Below are 21,494 nucleotides of genomic sequence, written 5' to 3' on the forward strand. Positions count from 1 at the left end.
ATCAGACTCTCAATGAGTGTAGATCATCAGCATAGTTCCACTGACTTCAGTGAGATTATGCATGTGCTTAAGGTTATGCTCATTCTTAACTATCTTGTTGAACTGGGGCCTTAGTGACTCTACAACCTTCTACCGCCTCTTAGTTAAGAGTTTTCTTTTAGCTCACATAGCAGAGGCCTGTGCCTTTGGTGCTGAAGGTCCTGGATTTAATCCTCCCTCACATGCATGATGATCATGTGTGTGGTTTGCTATATATGCATGGGCAGGGAGCTGCATAGAACCTTGTAAGCTATGCTGCCAGGACTGCAAAGGAGACTGCCAGCACAATGAGGTCATGCATGCATCTGTGGGTCCTGATGCTGAATCTCGCATAGGTCTTTAGACTCAGTCTTTGTTCCAATTTGAACTCTGAAATGAGGAATTTGCCATCCTACCTTAGGTGACCACGTCTGAAAAATAAGCCTACGGCCATATTAAACAAAATGTAATTAATGCATATGAATCAAATCCTATGCAGATAACTAAATATATTATGATTTTAAAACAAACAAGTTCTGTGTCTCCCCTGCAACTGCTTTTAGGGTGTGATCTGAACACTCTGATATCAATGTCAGTCTTTTTGTTGGCTTTGGATCAGGTCCCTGATCACACTCACTTGGCCACTTTGATCCTCCCAACCTTCCTGGGCACATACTGACTCCACACCCCCATCCTCCCCAAACTGAATTAGGCCCTAATCCTGCAAGCTCATATACATGGGTGGATGGATCTCTGTGCCTACATGAAGCCTCACTGATTTCCGCGTCTTCATTCTTGAAATGTGCCTTTATTACTAGCTCCAAAACAACATCACCACACAAACCTTCCTACTCAAGCTGTTTAGGGTATAGGGAAATACTCAATTCCCCCCCCCCAATTTTATTAATAGATGCACTGATTTGCTTCTAATTTTGTAGAAAAAAAAAGGTTTGAGATGAAGCCTCAACTAATTCTTCATGAAAAAGGGCCTTTTAATATGAATGGAGATGCTTTAATTCTGTAGCTTTTTTGTATTTTCTGTGTGTATTAAATATATTTACTGTCTTCTGTATGTTAGGAACCATGCACCTAATTAGAGCAGGATGTTTATTTGAAAAAAAAATCTAATTAGCATATATTAACATAACACTGCATTTATGACATCTTAATGGCATCAGTAGGATTTATGAATAAAATATAACCTGGGCATTTACATTTCAGTGTTCTGTTGCTGGCTGTAGAGTTGTGTATTGGGGGGTGTGTGGGCTTGTAAACACCCACATGGTAAATTATCAATAGTCCAGCTCAGAGTCCCTTTGTTCAGATTCTTGTGTTTGACTGATCCACAAGTATCCTATTATGCTTTGTTCATTGAGAAATATTACATAATTTTTTGCATTAATGGGTCAAAAGAAGGGATATACACAAGGGCTAAAGGGTATTTATGCACATAACTGCTTTCAGCAGTCAAAAGAGAGGCTTTCTAATATTAAAATTTCTGTTCTCATTAGTCCCAGCAGTATATGAATATTACTGTATGCCCAGAACTGGCCCATGTATTATACACAATACAGGATAATGCCACCCATTGTATAGGGTTTTTAATGAAGGCAATTGTGAATAACATTTTGAAGATGCTCCAAGTGCTATCTGGGACTGATATCCACACCTTCCTCCTAAATTTAACTTTGTGCAGAGTTAGGGCAAGATGCTGCCAAAAGGATTCCACCTGTGCAAAGTGAGTGGCAAATTCAAGGCAGTGGAGAATGAGGTCCATGGAACTCCGCATGTTGATCTGACATGCTACCTTTTCACAAAGGAACTGGGCTGTATTCTGTGCAACTGATGCGCAACTAACTTTGCCAGGCGCCATGAAGTTTTTAGTGGGTTTAGGCAAGTAGGTCTCACAAGTGCCAGTGTTCAGTGTTGGATACACAAACAGTACACTTGCTACCACTTTCTAGCACCGTTAGTGTGAACAAAATAGCAACAGACAGATGCATGTCCCCATGAATAACTGGCTTCACCAGTAAAAGATTAGAATTGATCTGTCATGTGTCATCAACAACAGTCACCAATCAGATATCACCATGCATCACTGAGAACAACAGATTAGTTTCAGTCAATCTGGCCTTTGGCATGGTCTCGTGCCGTCTCTACCTGCACCCTCCAAACTAATGAGGGTTAGATTCTGCAAACAGCTTTACTGACATCAGTAGGACTACTCATGAAATAAGGTGCTATTCAGCATGAGGAAAGTTGCACAGTCTGGCCCTGGATGATTGGAACAGTGAAAAGAAAAGCTGTGAAGCACACATAATAGTATGTGACAGCTTGATTCTGCACCCTACACTAAGTAGGGCTTACTAACACATGCTGTAAGTGCTACTCATCGTGAATAAAGGGTAGCTGCATTAAGTTCAGAATGAGGAAACTAAGGGTATCTTAGAAGTGACGAGCATCTTGTTTATTTTTTCTGTACAACTTATATTCCCTTGAATGGTTCAGTAGAAAAGTTTTACATATTTCATTGTCACTTGATCTCTGAATGTTTCTGCCCATTTTTTAAAAAAGAAACTGACTGTTTAAATGGTATCTTGCAAGGGCTGTCAAGCAATTTTTAAACAATCATTCATTCCTCTCATGTGCTCAGGGTCTTTTTAAATATACAGCAGCAGACTCTCCTGGTGATAGTTCTTTTGGTTTATGCTACAACATACTTTGATTTTTTTTCTTTTTCTTGCAGCTTCCAGAGCAGGTGTGGCATTCTGCAAAAAAGACGATCAAGTGAAAGCATGAAGGGGAATCTTGTCCCCTTCTCTGAGTGTGTCTGGGATATCAAAAAAGCAGCAGGACTGGTTAAGGTTCGGCTGCACAGGAGAATACAATATGGGGAACCCAAAGAGGGGGTCTGCAGACCCTGCATGCCAGCCAGATATACTTGTTAAGGGGCTCCTTCCATGCTGTCATCTGCCAGAACAGGATGTGGATACCTCAGATAAATGCATCCCTTCAAACACTATCTCTCATCAGCCCTCCACTTGATTGATGAGTAAAAACTGGCCCTCAATCTCATTTAAACAAACAGTAAGGCCACGTGAGACATACTATTCGTAACAGTAATAGATAACACTTGAATGGTGCTTTTCGGTCATTAGACTCAAAGCACACAATGATCAGGTACCATTAAACATCTTTATCTCCATTCTACAGGTGGGGAAACGGGGGCAGAGTGATTTGTAGTGTTTTGGCCAAGATCACACAGCAAGTCAGTGGTGACAGAGCCAGAACTGGAACCCAGTTCTCCTACCTCCCGCACTTGTGTCCTATTTACCGGAGCACACTCGCAATGCAGATGAATACACCTATAGTTTAGGCTTGTGTGTGCCCATGAGCAGACCTGGAATGCAGATGCATTGGAGGACAACAGCTTTTGCTATATGCTACAGAGGGCTTTGCAAAATTAAGGTCATAATGGAAGGCACGATCCTTGGCTTTATAGTGTAGTAATTATGATTGCCAGTAGTTATGATAATTAGTTTTCTTTTTTTAAAAAGGAACAATAATTTTTTTCAGATATTGACATACAGTACTGTCCATAGTACATTTTAGGCCAAATATTTTATGTAAATAAAATAAAAAGTAACACAATTCACTAAGGACCAGATTCAGTGGAAAGTCTCCTACTAACTGGAATGGGCTTGCGATCACATATAAACACATAAATGACAAATTACACTGTCAACATTTGCTGTGTGATCTTGTACCACACACCACTGCTCCGTCACATTTATTAGTGTTCTTTTTGCTTTTGATGACCCATGTATTGTATTTCTAAATTTAATCAATAATGCAAAAGTGTTCATCTCAGGATGTTGGTTAGACCAGTGGTTCTCAACCTTTCCAGACTACTGTACCCCTTTCAGGAATGTTATTTGTCTTGCGTACCCCCAAGTTTCACCTAATTTAAAAACTACTTCCTTACAAAATCAGACATAAAAAATACAAAAGAGTCAGAGCACACTATTAGTGAAAAATTGCTTATGTTCTCATTTTTGCCATATAATTAAAAAATAAATCAATTGGAATATAAATATTGTACTTGCATTTCAGTGTATAGTATATAGAGTCATTACAATAAGTTACTGTCTGTATGAAATGTTAGTTTTTACTGACTTCGCTAATGCTTTTTATGTAGCCTGTTGTAAAACTAGGCCAATACCTACATGAGTTGATGTACCACCTGGAAGATCTCTGAGTAACCCTAGGGGTACACGTACCCCTGATTGAGAACCACTGGGTTACACCACTCTAGAATGTGTGAGGTTAATCTTTTCTTGACAGATAGTAATTTTGTAATGAGATTTAGATCAGTGTCTTGTTATACTATAATGTTGAGTCCAACAAAATCTTCTCTTGCTCTAGCTGGTGTTTCCGTAATTATTTCCAGTGCTGTTGCTTTGTAAGAACAACATATTGTCGCAGCTATTATGAAAAACAAATGCAATGTTTCACAGTAATTCCTAATTATATCTCATTTACTGATTTTTATAGTAAATCCAGAAAGCAATGATTCAGAATTCTGAAGTCAAACTCAGTTGGTAAGACAAGCTATAATATGTACATATGTGTGTACACACACACACACATACACACAATCTTAATACAATGTGTTATTAGTAACCAAATTATCCAGATGTGACCACTAATTCTGAAGCCTCATCTTGAGGTATGCTGGGTCTAATTTGCAGAAGTGCTCAGCGGTTGTAGCTGATAGCTACGAGTGCTCAGCACCTCTAAAAATCCAGCCTTATTTATTTCAAATTGGACATCCATAATTAGGGGTCACGTTCCCCCCCCGCCCCCCCAAATCCTGGCTTAGGTTTATATACATTAAATTGAGGGCAAAGATATGTTAAAGCCCTGATTTTAAAGTTAAGCAGGATTAGGGTTAGAGGTTAATAAGAAACATTTTTCTGGTTGGACCATAACCCCTGCCATCCCCTGCAGGGGGCACTTGCTTAACATACAGGTCCATATTCACCTCATGGTGCTTGTGCTCTTCCATTACCATTCCAGTCTTGCCAATGCTTCAGAACCTATGTAACTTTGTTCACATGATTTTGACAGGATTACTCACACGTGTAACGTAACAAGTGCTTAAATGGTTTGCAGAATCAGGACTAAAGTAAAAAATATGAGGTACATACAAATGCAATGGAGAGTTTGTAAATCTGTTAGAATAATGAATAAATCATAATAAAATGTGGAACAAAAATTAAGATCTTTGAATGACAGATGCAATAGAAGTAATTTTATTAATTAGAAATACATTGCGGACATGTAAGGATATTTCAGGACCACAGCTTACTTTACGAACCTCGCAAAGCAGACAAACACTGCTTGCTCTAGCAGACATAAACCGCTACTATCAGGGGGTAGCCGTGTTAGTCTGTATCTACAAAAACAACAAGGAGTCTGGTGGCACCTTAAAGACTAACAGATTTATTTGGGCATAAGCTTTCATGAGTAAAAACCTCACTTCTTCGGATGCATAGGGTGAAACCGCTACTAACTACGCTTTCAAATCCCAGGAGCAGGTTTATTTTCAACACAGGTACAGAATACCACACCAAAGTGACCAACTGAAATGTAACAGACTGATGATTTGGCTACAGGTAGCACAAAGAATGAATACAAACTAAGGCAAAGCACCTATTTGTCAAAGAATAGCTTGAAACAGGACTATTCCTAATACTTATATCTTTTTTAAAACCTAAAAGACCTTTTTGCTGTTTCTGTATACAAGGGGCAAAACACAGGTATCGTGCTCAAGATACTGGACATAAGTCACAAGTAATTTACAGTGGGAAACTGCAGTATCTAATTCATCCTGGGTCCCGGAGAAGATGCTGAAAGGAATGCAGCCCTACTATGCGACTGATGCCTCAAGAAAGTACACAAAATAATCTGTATGAATATCATATGGTGCTTCCCTGAGGTTATTTGGCAACCTGTGTGCTTCTGAAAAAGTGGTAACAGCTGCCTTGAGTAGCACTGATAGGAATGAGTGGAGCTGATTCAAATCTCTTCAGTAGCACAGTAGCTCAAGGAGCCAGACTCTGCCAGTGGAAAGAGCTTAACATCTTCACAGGCAACTTTCAAACACAATATCAACTTTGAAAGCCAGAACTGTGCCAATCAACTGTGCCAATCAATAAGTACATTACAGGAGTTTCAGATTATGTTGGGACAATTTTTGCTGTTTCTAATCAGCAGCAAGCCAGTTTATGATTCACTTACAGATCAGGGGCAAGAGCAAGAAAAATGAGCTCTTGTTCTTTCTCTCCATCTTCTCCAGCATTTGTGACTTCCAATTTGGGAGGTTCGCAACATATTTAGTAAATACATGGCTGCAAATTCATCCTTGCTGTAACTTCATTGACCCACTGTTCTGGGACATATGTGACCCATCTAATCTAACGGTGGCCCAGTTCCGAAAACATTTATGTAGGTGCATTGACTTCAATGGAACTACAAATGTACATTAAATTACACAAGTGTTTGTAGGGGTACAGCCTGAATTTCCATACAACAAGGTCTATCTTAGGCATCTGCAAAGCACTTGTGATGGTAGTATGTAGGTGCTTGCCTGTGAACAAGACCAAAATATCACATCTTGTTTGCCGTTTGCTCTCGATCAGAGAATTACACTAGAGAGGTTAGGTCCAAACTGGATTTTTCCCCTTTAAAAATATTTCTTCCATGCAATCTTCAAAATGTGTTGTCATCATGGATGTTGGGTGTTTTAACAAGATCACGCTGCACCATTTTGGTGGGTTTTGTTTGTTCGTTTTTTGTTTGAATTCCTTGCAGGTAGTTTTTTCTCCGGGCATGATCTATGTGTGCTAAACTCAAATTGGTGCACACACTGTTTGCCCTGTTGGTTGCTTCTATGCCTTAGATTCCTGCATTTCTCCAGAGGATGGTGTTTGCCTGCTTCCCTATTTAGCATCCCAGTGCAAGATACTTAGGGGTGAAGCTCTGTATTCTGAACCACATTCATGGCTCCCACTGACTTCAATGAGAGCTGTGAGCAGGCATCAAAAGACACAAAATGCAAACAAAACCTGATATTAAATCTTCTCTCTTTTGATGTACAATAATGAGGTTTGCTCATTAGTGGATCATGACACTAAGAAAAATTCCACCAAATGTTGGTGGATTGTTTGCAAAACCAGGCAATACTCTACATAAAAATTTTCGCTGCCAATGTTTGTAAAATGTAATTGACATATCTAGTTTTACCAAAAATTCTTCATCCCTTCTACCAATATGTCAAACAAGATGCTAACAGTATTTAGAAGCCTATTCTTATAAGAATTCAGGTGATATAACTATTTTGAAGCTTTCAAGAAAGTACATACTACAGAGTCTTCCTGGTACTGTGATGAGATTACACATGATGTGATCTTAGCTTCTTCTGTACTATATAAAAACAGCACAATGATTTGGCTGTTGCCTTTTTAACAGAAGTTGGAATAATAAGAGATAGAGCTTGTATCCACAGGGAATTTGACCGGCAGTCTAATTATACCACTATAGTTCTGCCGGTCAATTTCCCTATGTAGATACGTTCCCAGTGTCATCTAGGGAGGAGTAAGAAGGGCTGTCAACTTGCTTACACTTGAGGGTGACACCTGCAAATTCACTCTGTCAGTCATTCTTCCTCTGACACTGAATTGCTACCCTGCCTGTCTAATTTAAATATATTTTAAAAAACTCTCTCTCACCATTTAGTATTTTTTTATGCATTTCCCATAACGATACTTTGGTTAGAGTTTAAGGACAATGAGTTGTAGAAAATTAAAGCTGCCTCCCAGATTTGAGCAGTATTTTCAAACTTACATTCCATATATGCATGAGTATCTTTACTTTGTGTCTGCCTCTTTTGGTTCATACACATTGCATTTCCCAATACGATTTGGGAGAAACATTTTGAATTATTGGACTTCACTCACTACAGGAATCACTACCTTAAAAATAAATTAATCAAGGATGTGATGTACAAAAATATACTTGCCTTATTAATTGTGAAGAGTGACATTTATTTTAACTTTGGATAGGACTGCTGAGTATGCTAGTAAATATTCAGTAGTAGATGTAATAATATAAGATTTCACTACAGTATCCGTTACTAAACCCAGGTCTACACTTCAGACATATATCAGTCTAGCTAAATTGCTCAGGGGTGTGAAAAATCCACATCCCCTGAGCGACATAGTTATACCGAGGTAACCTTGTATAGACAGCACTGTGTGAACGAGAGAGCTTCTTCCATCAACACAGCTATTGCCTCAGGGGGAGGTGGATTAACTCTGTTGAGAAGGGAGAGAAGAATCCCGTTGTTTTGGAGGGAGGCAGAGGTCGCTGGTTTTAGAAGCAAGGTTCTTTATTGTCCATATCTGGCTCTGCTTCCGAGCAGGGTCATGACACCCAGGCCCAAGAGATCAGATCATCTCTGCCACGGCAGGGTCTCCCCGGTCTCCCTTTGGTTCGAGTCAGTTTCACTTGCTGGTTTTCACACCCGAACAGATTATTGCCCCTCAAGCCGGGATCCATTTAAAACCAACCCCCCACCTTTAAAAAACACACAAACCCACAAACGTCGGAGTAGCAGCGGTGTTAGTCTGTATCCGCAAAAAGAACAGGAGTACTTGTGGCACCTTAGAGACTAACACATTTGTTAGTCTCTAAGGTGCCACAAGTACTCCTGTTCCTTTTGCAAACCCACAAACGTATTTCTGGCAGTTGGGCTGGGCCAACGGTTCTTTGGTTGGCAGTTTACTTTGTGTGGGGGGGGGGGGGGGGCAGAGGGGGTTTAAGGCTCCCCTGGCCCAGATCCTTGATTCAACAGGCTTGGGCGGGGCAAGCCTGAGGCTGCCCTGAGGCGATGCCCTAATGCCAGCCACCCTGAGGCAAAGAGGGCCACGCTGCAGGCGGCCTGCCAAGCAACCAGCGGGGGAACTGGCGGGCCAGCGTGAGGGGGACTTGGGGTAACACGGCGCCCTGCCTGGACCATGCCCCGAGGCCCAGCCCTAGCCCTCCCCCACGGAGCCTGGCAAGCCGTGGCTACCAGCCCTCGGTCATCTCAGGCTTCCGGAAGTTCCTTCCCCTTTTAGGCCCCGCCCGTGCCGCCCCAGCTACGAAATCGACCCCACTTGCCTCTCGTCTCTTGCCAGGAGCGTCCTTATCTCACCCCGCCCCCCCTCCGCTCGGATTGGCTGCTTCTCCTGCTCATCGCGTCCATCCCGGCCTCTGACTGGTCGTCTGGCCTCCGCGGAAGGTGGCACAAGCCGCTTCCTGATCCGTCACGGGAAACCTCCCCGTTACGATTTGAAGAACGACGGCTCCATCAGCACCCGTCACTCGTGAGAAGGGCTGTCAATCAACTTGAGTTCCCGCCTTCAAGCTCTATTGGCCCGGTGACCTTTTAGGGGGTGGGTTTTAGCTGCGGGGAGAGCCGGTTGGTCAGTTGGGAGAAACAACGCTATGTGATTGGCCAGTAAGGTGAAGAAGGTGCGGCCATTCGAGGTGAGGGTTGTGTGAGGTGAGGGAATCTCGCGGGGTCTCGCCGGCACTTGGCGGGAAGGCGCGTGGTGATTGGATAGCAGGGCCAGGCAGGCGGGACTGAGTCTCGGAGTCTCTGCAGCGGCCGAAGCCTATGGGCTGGCTGAGCTCTGCTCTGCACGGTGATTGGCTAGGGGCGGCTCTCGCGGAGCCTGGTGGGCCGGGTCCGATTGGCTGCGGGCGGGTGTCGGGCACGCGCCCCGCATGGGTGGTGGGGAGGGGAGGCCGGGTGCGCGTGCCCGCCGCTCGCTCGCTGTGCGCTCCGCTCAGGGGCTCCGTGAGGAGGTGAGTCTCGGCAGCAGCGGCGGCGGCGGCGCCGGCGGGTCGGGCGGCCGAGGAGAAGGAGGCGGCGGCTGCCGGGGGGCGGAGCGGCGCCTTGCGGCGGGGGCCTGAGAACCCCCTCCCTCCTCTCCTTCCCGCACACACTCTGCGGGAGACCCTCTCCCCTCCCCCCATCCCGGCTCCTGCTCCTTCCCCTCCCTGCCTGAGGGGGGGGCTGCAGCCTCCGGGCTCCCCCCCACCCACGCCCCCCGCCCCGCACTGGGTCAGGCTGTCAGGGCCCCGGGGAGGCAGCCACAGAGGGGGCTGGGGCTCCTGCCGCCTCATCTCCCCCCCTCGTTTTCTCCTCCCCCCTTTAGTCTCCTCTCCTTCCCTTCCCCACTCCTTCATTTGTCACTTTTCCTCTCCCTTCTTCCATCCCTCCTCCGGCCTCACATCTTGATTCCCCCCCCCATTTATTTTATCCCCTTCTTTCCCTCCCCCTTCTGATTCTCATCCCTTCTCTGCCTGCTCTGTGCGTGTGCACAGCGCGCTTCTCTGTCTTTCCAGGGAAAGTTGCAAGCCTCCAAGTTTTTAGTCTATTTCAGGGGGTGGGGGTATAAAAGAGGGAAGTGATGTAGAAGGCTTGGGGAATCTCTGTGAAGGTTTTGACGTAGAGGATGTGGGAATGGAAGGGGTAGGTTTGTCAATACTCTCAAACTATTCCAGGGGGGTGACTTCAAATCCTTTCTCCGGGGGGGAGGGGGAGTGATAATTTTATTTCTGAAGACTGGCGCAAAAAGCCCCAACAACCCAAGGATGGAGTTTTAGTAGCCAACCACGGCAGAACTCTTGGGGGGGAAAGGGGGGTTTGGGGCACACAGGCTCACGTGTACGTGAAAAGAGTCGTCAGATTGTTTGGCTTGATGGAGACGTGAAGCTAGTTGAGCTCAATGCTTTTAAAGGTGGGCCGTGTATGATGAAACCTGACTTCCTTTAAAGTGTAGCAAATTTCATTTTTTATGGCCAAATGACAGCTTGACCCAGTTGTTATCCAGTCAAAGGGCATTTTTTTGAATGTCTCTTTGTGGCACAACAGCCAACGCAAAAATGATGGCGGCTTACAATGGCGGTACGTCTGCAGCTGCAGCAGGTCACCACCACCACCATCATCATCACCTTCCTCACCTCCCCCCTCCTCACCTCCATCACCACCACCACCCTCAACATCACTTGCATCCAGGCTCTGCGGCTGCAGTACATCCCGTACAGCAGCATGCCTCTTCGGCAGCTGCGGCCGCCGCAGCTGCGGCCGCCGCTGCGGCCATGTTAAACCCAGGGCAGCAACAGCCATATTTCCCATCACCGGCACCGGGTCAGGCCCCTGGACCAGCTGCAGCGGCCCCTGCTCAGGTACAGGCTGCAGCAGCTGCTGCAGTTAAAGCGCACCATCATCAGCACTCACATCATCCACAACAGCAACTGGATATTGAGCCGGACAGACCTATTGGATATGGAGCCTTTGGTGTTGTCTGGTGAGTACAGAAAATAAACTCCACTAATTTTTCCTTTTCATTATTTGCCAAATCATAACTCATTTTTGTCATTTGGGCCTGAATACAAGAAAGCTACTTACTTACAAATTGCTTTTAGTGATTTATATCTATTGTAGAAAGTTGGTTTCACTTGTTTTTGTGGGGCAACAATCTCGTACCATTAGGCCATGCTGTAAGCCAAGTCAGTTTTTGGATGACACCATTATTTTGAGACAAATGCAACATATTTATACATACCTTAAAAACTTTATACTACGAGAATGAAATGGCATTTGTTTTCCTTGGAGGTGAACTGCACAGCTTTAAAACAAAATATCAATTTTAGATAATTGAGTAATAGAATATACTTTTAGACTTAAGAGTTTCAAATGGGAAATGTGAAAATTAATTTTTTCTTTAGACACCTGCCAAGATTTTAGTTGAGCAGGCTACATTTGCTCTACAGTAACACATTACAGACCACCTAAGACAGTGATCCCTTGTACTTTGCACTTTCCTCATAAATGGGTATTTCTGTCTTACTGTACCTCTGAATGTCCTGTCTTCTCCCCAGCCACTTATTTCAGTAGATCTTATTTTTGGAACTTAATCTTTTAAAATAGAATTTGTGACCAGTCCAACTTTAGCCTATTTAATTCCCTTTAGCCCTTCTTTCCAGCGTCACTGAAAGAAAACCAGCGTTTATTTTTCGTTTTCATGATGTGTTGATTTTAAATCAACAAATTTACCACTGACTTGAAGATGCGTTAGGAACACGCAGTATGTCTGGGTTTTGTTTTTTGACAGAGCAGGCATATTGCAGCACACTTCCTGTATCACAGATATGAAGTCACAAGCATATAATTGTGGCGTGACCCCACAAAACTTCTCACTGTATTTGTTTAATATAACTTCTTGGTGTCATTTAAGGGACATCTGCCTTAGCAGCTTTCCTATAATTTCGTTTTACTTAATTAAAAGTACTGCACCCTTTAAAGCTGTGATTGTCTTTGTATGCTGGTACATATTGCAGCTCCAGAGTGTTTTACAGTAGAAGTCTTTGAAAACAAGACTTTATTCTTTTTTAAAAGTAGGTGATTGATAAACTATCCAGACAAATGTATTCATTACAAAATCATGTTTTTAAGAAGACAAAACTTGTGGCTTAAACTAGATAAGCCTTAAGGGGCTGAGTTAATATTTTAACCTGCATTTTTAGTGTTTAAGAGAAAACTTTGAATTTCGAGATCTCCATACTGTAAATTAATGACATATTAATTTTTCAAAGTCAAGAGATGACACATGTTTATAAAGAGCCTGAATTACTGTATCCCTAGTGCAGGTGTTTTTGCCACTATTCAGTGTAATGTGATTTAAGTTTAAGATAACGAGAAAGAAGTCCACTGTAAAGATATATCCAAAGATTATTTCCACCTCTCCCTGTTTTTTATTACTCGAGATAGATCTATGTCTATATTTTGGAATATACTTTCCTGTAGGCTTTGTTAATTTTGGCTACTATGTAAGATCACAAACTATTCTTTATAATTTGGTGCATACATACATTGCTACTGTATGAATTTCCTTAGATTTCTGTTTTGTCTGTTCTGTTTGCAAACAAGCTGCAAAAAGAGACCTGCTTTTGTTATTTTAGTACTTTGTAAATATTTCATTTTGATGAAATAAAGATGCAGAGTAAATAGTAAAGTATTTCAGCATTAACAGTGACAGCAAGAAAAAGGAAAATATGATGTTGAAATAGCAGTTGACTGTGTGACTACAGTAGAATGATGGCCAAATGTTTCACTGGTATTAACTTAGCCCTGATCCATGCAGATGGAAGGGTCTTCCAGTGTGGCTTCAGTTGCAGAATTGTGATCTCATTATTTACCTCAAGATAAACTGTGACATTTTTAATTAAAAATGGTTAAGATCACCATAGTGTGGTGCACAGGTATTATCCAGTATGGAACTTAGTATATTCCTATACACTGAGCAATTAGTTATGTTTAAATTATATATTTGCAATTAGTTCCTGTTTTGCACATACAATTATCTCAGAATTTAGTATAAATATCTTCTTTCTGTATGTTCTATTCTATGCATCCGATGAAGTGGGCTGTAGCCCACAAAAGCTTATGCTCAAATAAATGTGTTAGTCTCTAAGGTGCCGCAAGTACTCCTGTTCTTTTTGAGATAATTCAGTGGTCCTTGCTCTGCTTTTGGCATTTGATGTTATCATCGCTTGCAGATGAAATGCATCCAGAATTTAAGATGTACCATGTAAGCAAATTGTGTTTTAAAATATAAGAATGCATTTATAATTTAAGTTTATCTACATGAAATCACCTAAAATCATTTAGATATGAAAAATGTAAGTTTGGTACCTGTGTAACCTGAGAGCTGTAATAAAACCTAAACTAATTTTATATAATGAATCTCTCTCTTCCTAAACACATAGTGGCACTAATTAATTGCTGAAAAAAGTAATGCATGTGATTTTGAAGGAAACTGGTATTACTTCTGCATGTAGAGGAGATACTTGTAGAAGTAATCCTGCAATTTACCATTCAGATTTATCACTGAATAGTTAGTCAACTGGGACTTGATTTATCTTGGTGCTGAATGTAGCTAGTGAAATAAGTTATCAGTAGTGGACAGTTTTGTAAAGGTATTGAATTTCCTGTTAGCTGGCTGGTAAAGATTTTGTTTTGACAATTGAATTAATGTTTGTAATTAACAGTGCCTGTTAGGTTTTGTTTACATCCAAAGGTTTTAGTTTATTTGGCTGGTACTCTGATGTTTTGGTGCAGCCAGTGTGCAGTTGTACTTCACCACTCATGAGTTGTCAAAGCATCATGCTTCAGTGTTTTCCATACTATCTAATTCAGACTTGTACTGCTACTGTTGTCCATATACACAGATTATATCCTTGTTTATGTGGGCACCACTGCAGCATAATTTGAGTATCCTTGACAAATGTCATCTCCCTCAACTACAGGTAGATTCTGAAATAAGCTTAACTTAGCTGGTTTAGCCATAAGGAATCTCCAACAGACTGAATAGCCATAAATAAATCACTTTACTGTTCAGGGTCCAGTACATTTTAGTAAAGAATAAACAGGTACGTGCAGTAACTTAACCAAAGACTGGTACTTAAAAGAAAAAAAGTTGTTAAAATCAGTGAAGGGTTTAAAAGTGCCTTAGCCAGGGACATCTAAAATTTTTTAACTGAGGTCTCTGTTGTCAACTTGCCAATAGTCCAAGGACTATAATGTAACTTGTTTAAAACAGAGCAGTTTGCAGATGTCCTGGTCTTTAAAGGATCAGTGTAAACTCAAACTTACATTTGTTAAAAATTCTGTCTTATAAATCTTTATCCTTAGTGAAAGTTGTGTGTGTATTCCCTGTTTCATCCTATATATGTTTTTTGGAAGACTCCTGTACATCCTTAGAATGTGCACATACACAAGGAGCTGTCCTCCACGGGAGTGCTTCTGTGTTGCTAGGGAGACCTGCTGCCAGCTGGTGGGATTCCCCTACAAAGAAGGGGGCTGTGGCTCAGGGGCTTGGTATCAGAGAGGAAGAGAAAACGCTAGTGCCTGTAAAGCTTCCCCAGGATGGATGTAAAGAAGCTGAAGCAGCCACTGCAGAGCACCCCACTGCATCCGGGGCCAATGATGAGTGATGGATGCTGCCAGGGAGCCCCTTAGGAGAGCAAATGAGTAACTACTTGTGCTGCTCGTGGGAGTTGGATCTGTTTTTGCTGCCAGCGTGCTCCCACAATAGGAGGTGAAAGACATAAAGGGATTGGGAACACTTCATGGTGTTCAGGAGACACTATAGATGCTTATAGCTTCAGTAGTATCTGGAGCATCCCTCCCAGAATGGTGAGGAACCAGTGCTGAAGAAGATCTGTTGGGAAACCTTCTTAAGTGATTTTTGACAGTTTGCTTGCATATGTGGGGAGCAGGGGTTTGTGTGTGGGAGGGAGAACAGTGTTTTAGAAGGTGCTTACTACAGCTACTAATGTTAATACCTAGATCTTAAATAGTGCTTTTCATCTGTAGATCCCAAAGCACTTTTCAAATGAAGGAGGTCAGTGTCATTATCCCCATTCTACAGATGAGGAAACCGAGGCATGGGGCTTTGAAGAGATTGGCCTAAAGTGACCGAGCAGGCCAGTAGTGGAGTTGGGTACTAAACTGAGGTCTCCTTAATTCCAGTCCAATGTCATATCCATGAGGATACAGCATCCTTACTTGTGGTCGATTTCCTAAGGTGTGTGGGAGAAATCCATTTAGTTTCTTAAAAGGTGATGGTAAGGAATTGCTTTTGGAGGGAAGTCCAAATTTAAAGTGGTGTCAATGTAATACACAGAAAACGTACAAACTCTAAAAAGCTTAAAAACTTGATACCTTAATTTACTAGCATTCACATTTTAAGTACATAGATTTGAACAGTGGCAACTACCACTTTGTATTTTTGTGTAGTTCATGGAAGAGTATGTATATGGCTTCCAGCTCATTGTATAATGTAATGTCCTCTCACTGGTGCATCTGAACTTCAGGCACTAAGATGTCAACATATATTTGTATACAAATAAGCTATAAAACTGAAGACCAATCCAATTTTGAAGCATCAAAGTGAAATGAGTTTTAAAGTGTTCATTTTCTTCAAGTTGAAAAAAAAATCCTAAAGGTTAACACTGTCCCTTATGGCCTGCCAAGTGATCTGGTTCATATAAAGATGAGACTGTAGCTTGAAACTGTATTAAAGATAAAGACAGTCAGGAGATGCAGTTGATCCACTTAGATCTGAAATGGTTAAAGCAAATACTAAGTAGCTATTGAAAAAATGATTATTTGTAATTGATATTAAGTGGATAAAATGTGGGCCTGAAATTTGTTTCAAAGTGAGGTACATCATTGATATTAAATGCTCCAGCTATGAAGATGTTTCTTGAATCAACTGATAACCTTTTAATGTTTTCGTGAAGGAGTTTTGTGTGCTGAGCAAGAGTATAGTACAGATTATTTGTTTTGGAAAAAATATGTCGGAGGGTATAGTAGAACAAACAATTGAGGCTGTATGTTCAGAATCCTATAAACAAGTGTAGGATAAACTCTCCTTTTGTGTCCAGGTGCTGATGGGAACCAGGATGCTGTTTTGCATTGGGTGTTAATGCAAATCCAAGCTATAAAAGCCTAGAGCGAGTTTAGTAAAGTATGGAAACTCAGCAGATAGTTGAATGATTAAAAAGCTTTCATTAAACAGCTTTCAAGAGGAGTTTTGTTATGTTTGCAGACATTAGCTTTTGTGGAGCCATTTTGTGTGAAGGTAATTTTCCAATGACACAAAGCTCACCTGTGAGAACCAGGAGACACATTTATAGTGGTGGTGTTTTTTTTCCTGCTAGCAGACACTGTTATCCATTCAGCAAATGAATCAGGAAGTGATTCTAACAATCAGAAGAATATTCCTGTGTTGACTGACATCTGGGAAGGCGGTTACTCACTTTGTTTTCAATTACTTCATCTGCAGCTTTGCAATAATCTAGAATGATTTTTCCAATATTGGCATAAAAGAAAACCTAGCTGAAAGTTTTTCCTTGGAGTTTTAAATGCTAATGAGGCTGAGTAATACTTGAACCGCAAACAGGAAATGCTAGCTCAACTAGATATAGCCAGGTATCCGTAGGAGGCTATAGAAGTAGTAATCCATACTGATAATATATTATCCATAGAGAAGGCCACTGCTGAAACTGTTGTAACAAAACAAAACACGCTAATTGAGCAAACCTGAGACAATTCCAAGGAGACTATTGAAAAAAGTACTAATATGACTAATGTCCTGGAGTTGGTCTTTGCCAAGTAAAGAATATAACTTAATTTTCTTCTTTTTTTCTGAAGAAAAATCCCCTATTCAAAATATGCCATAAAATATCAGTTTTGCCCAGTAAAACTCTCTCTCCTCACGATAGACTCTAGAACTCTGTTTAGGAGTGTATAAATAAACTGGAAAAAAGTGCGTGCGTGTGTGTAGAATTAAAAAATGTTCCTGACGAAATGCTTGTTTACACCTGGAAAACTCAACTGCAGAAAAATGGGTATTACATTCAGCATTGCTGATAATTCTCTCTTCTAGATATCTATAAATGTCAGTTCATTCAATGTATTTATCTGGTTTGTCTAGAGCAATACCATAATCTGAAAATTTGATCTACACGTTTCTGATAGAAAAGCATATTATCACAGTTACTGCTTCCATAGTTTGTCTTGCTGTGTGAAGATCTGTTCAGAACACCCAGAAATATGAGATACTGAGGTTGGCGTTGATGTTGTAGTACAATTTCCTGACTTCTACTTTAATCTAATGTGTAGGTTTGAAATGTGACCACTAATTGTTCGTCTAGGCAGAAACTCTGTAGTAGTAGCAGGCTATCTTGAATGGATTGAAGACATTGGGTGGGACCACTTCAAACTTGAAAATTACATTAGAGATTTATCTGTGAAGCATTCCGGTACTTGTATCATGCTATAATAAATTCTTTTGTTGCCTGAGACATCTAATGCAGCTAATCATCATTTCTTAACTAAGATATTATGTCAGTTTCATATCATTGGTGCTTTGAGGAAACCATGGCGAAGCCTGAGGCAAAAGATGCAGTGCTGGCAATGAGAACATGACAGAGCAGTGCATATATTGTACCGAACACTGACCACCACGCTTTAAGAATAAATGGGTATACATTCTTATATGAGTATGCTGGTATTGCTGAAAGGAGTGCTATATTTAAATAATTCAGGGTTGTGATTTTCAGAGTTGCTTGTTGGTTGTAAAGAAATACGTCATGGTAGCACGATCTTATTCTTTAAATTTTATGTTGGGTAAATTGAGATGCTCCTTATGTATCAAAATTTCACTTCCCAACATTTGTGAAAAGAGAGAACCTATTGTAACATAGATATAATCTTTCCCTAGTGTTGCTGAATTAAATCAAATGTATGTACATGACATCTCTAAATATTTTTGTTTGTCATGAGGTGTTGTACAGGAAAAAATTTTCTTTCGGCATTGGCATAGTTCCTTAGTTTCTTTGTAGTTAGTAAGTGGATATAATATCTGGAAACTGGGTAACATATTAAGTAATAAAGTCTGAATTGTTGCCTTGCAAGATGGCATAAAAAAAAGGAATATGGACAATATATTTTTTTCCTCTCAAAGGTGAGTGAGACTCTTTTCAGGCAAATCAGTTTGCAGTAAGTTATGCACAGGTCATTGTTTCATGACTAACTTCATATGCCATTTTGTTCTATTACACCATTTGCAAGTCTTTATATTGTTTGTATCCATATGTAAATGCATGTTGGCAATACAGCACATGATAGAATCCAATATTTGTTCTTTCAGCTCAGCTCTGCAAATGTTATAGCTGAACAGCTTGTAACTGGATTGGGAATCAAAATTAGGTTTTCACAAGATATTTATATTTCAGATGTGACTCCCCCCGTTCCCCGACTAATGCATTTTTTTTTTTTAGCTCTTAATTTGTTTTTACTTAGGAGTTTTAGGAGAGAATACACAAAAAACAGAATTTGAGTCAATTAAATTGTCCACTTTTAGAAGAAACAAAATGCATGAAGCATTTAGCAACAGACCAAGGCAGGGTGGTAAGAGTGAAGCAGAGTAACAAGCGTTTGTGTGGCACATGCTTGTTGCCATCAGGCTATGTTGTGGGGTATGCTAGTTTCTTTGGAGAACCATGGAACTGGGGGAGAGAAGAGAGTCAGAATTAATGCTCTCTGGAACCAGGGGCTGGGATGCGGGATGGGAGGAAGTTGTTGACATGTCTGATTCTGAGTTGGTTTGTGATTTTTATATCTGGGACTCACTTAGCCTTAATCCACTTGGGTAGGATTTTTAAAAACTTAATCCTATTTACCTGTGAGTCTGGGATATGAAATATGAGGTAACATTTTGAGTTGTTTTCCATGGAAGGCTGAATTTTTGTTGTTAAAATGAATATCTTAAATAAATAGAATTCTAAAATTGGAATATTTAGAAACCATTTCAGAAGGTGCTATGAGTCAAAATTAGCTTGAAATATATGTTAACTTTTTTTTGCAGGGGGTGGTGGAATCTTGAATTCCACCACCCCCTGCAAAATGGTGTGTGTGTGGGAGGTGGTTGGGGGTGTGTGTTTGTGTGTTTTTGCAGGCTCTTATATGGAAATATAGTCTCATCTGTTTTGAATTTCCAGGACTGCTTTTGAAGTTCTGCTCATCTGGCCTAGTATAAGATATTGAAAAGTGGTTTGCCCGTTAACTTTTTGGTTTTGAACTGGACAAGACATTGCTCCCAGTTTTTGCAGTCGTGGTTTTGTTATCCAGGTGGTGTACATATTTGATCTTTCATTACTCAAAAGATTACAATAGAGTGTTCAGCTGGCAAGCCCCTTTTGTAAAGAGAGCGGCAAAGGTGCTTTTTTTTCCTGATTATTCCTACTTGTCGTGGGGAGGGGAATGAACCCCTTTTCTGGGTTGGTATAGAGTATGTAGGACACCATACAAACACTTTGCATGATCCAGATTCTTCAGTTTGTTTTTATCTAGGAAGATTAAAATGCTTTTATTAGACCTACTCCACAGGTAAACTATCTTCAGACAAACCAAGGTTCAGCGTTTCAGATTACATGGTTGCCATTACAACCCATTCCAATATTGTCAATCATCTGATAACCATTGTATTCCCTGTACAGTACTTAGTATAGGAAGTACTGAAGTAACTTTAATTATTTGCAAATTAGAGTTGTAAAGATTATGATGGAGACCCACTGCATGAGCTTAGGTGAAATGAACAAATTGTGCTTGTTTCAGTGTGTGACTCTGTATATGTATGAGAACATTCAGTGTACATTCGAATGTTGTGAAATTTACTTTTCTAAATAAAAGTAGCTATTGCACATGCACCAAAGTAATAAGGTTGAGAATTTAAATGCAGAAATGTCAGAAAATCCAAAACTATATTATTCTTAGCTGTGGTAACATCAGTTTTGGATATACTAGACACAAGTTAACAACATATGCATTAGTAGCATGCTAGGTGACCCAGTTAAAGTAGTTGTGGGAATCTAATAATGCTGGATTTTATGACACGTGAATATTTAAATTATGAACTATAATGTTGAATAAACATAGGAATTTTAGTGACTGAATTTATAATAATCTAATTTGGGCTTTTGCAGTAATTAGGCCGCTATAATAGTGTTACGTGGATGTGCTTTATAGCTGCCATTTAAACAAAATGGTTGTCACTTTAACTTTTTTTGAGCGGTCTTGGTTTTGATATAAATGTAGTCTGCCAAAACAACAAACCTACCAAACCAAAACCTAGAGTGTCAAAAATGTTAAAACATGAAATCATGCTTTAAAGTACAGCTGGGCTGTAGGAATTACTGGTAGCAACTATGGAGCAAATAGTTATTGCAAAATTTGTTCTTAAAAATTCCAACAAAAACAAGGTATAAGACTTGAGGTGAGATGGGAAAGAAAATACTTGCAGGGAAAGAAATACAGGAGTTATACAATTATAGAACAGGGCTGTTATCTTAGTGGAAAGCTTTTAATAATCAAGACAAAAATTCCATCAACTTTTTTTTTTTCTGTACTCTTTGCCTCCATTAATATGTAGTGTGTGTTTGCATGCAATGTTTAGATTTGATTTTTTTTGTAAATCCTAGGCCCTGTCTACATGTGCAGGGTGCAGCTGCATTGCGTCTGGTGAAGATGCTCTATGCCAATGGGAGAGAGGTCTCCCATTGGAATAATAAAACCACCTCCACAAGCAGCAGAAGCTATGTCTGCAGGAGAAGCTCTCCTGCCGACATAGTGCTGTCCACACCGGTGCTTATGTCTGTGTAAATTGTCACTTGGGGGGGGAGGGGGGAAAAGTGTTATTCATTCCCTGAGCTACATAAGTTCTGCCAACATAAGCTATAGTGTAGATATAGCCCTAGTTTTTGTGCTTACAGATATGTCTATACTACAAAGA

At 40.6% G+C, this 21,494-nt stretch overlaps 1 protein-coding gene across 2 annotated transcripts in view; it reads left to right on the plus strand.

Annotated features, from left to right (window-relative positions):
• The first annotated feature begins 9,879 nt into the window (after positions 1-9,879).
• The window catches only part of NLK (nemo like kinase), a 114,882-nt gene continuing 103,267 nt past the window's right edge, over positions 9,880-21,494 (plus strand). For both annotated transcript variants that reach the window (XM_054008379.1, XM_054008378.1), the window contains exon 1: positions 9,880-11,441. In XM_054008379.1, the coding sequence (XP_053864354.1) occupies positions 10,984-11,441 (458 nt within the window). In that variant the 5' untranslated portion in view covers positions 9,880-10,983. The remainder of the gene's footprint in view (positions 11,442-21,494) is intronic.

This window comes from Malaclemys terrapin, chromosome 18, assembly GCF_027887155.1.
Source record: "Malaclemys terrapin pileata isolate rMalTer1 chromosome 18, rMalTer1.hap1, whole genome shotgun sequence".
NCBI lineage: Eukaryota > Metazoa > Chordata > Testudines > Emydidae > Malaclemys > Malaclemys terrapin.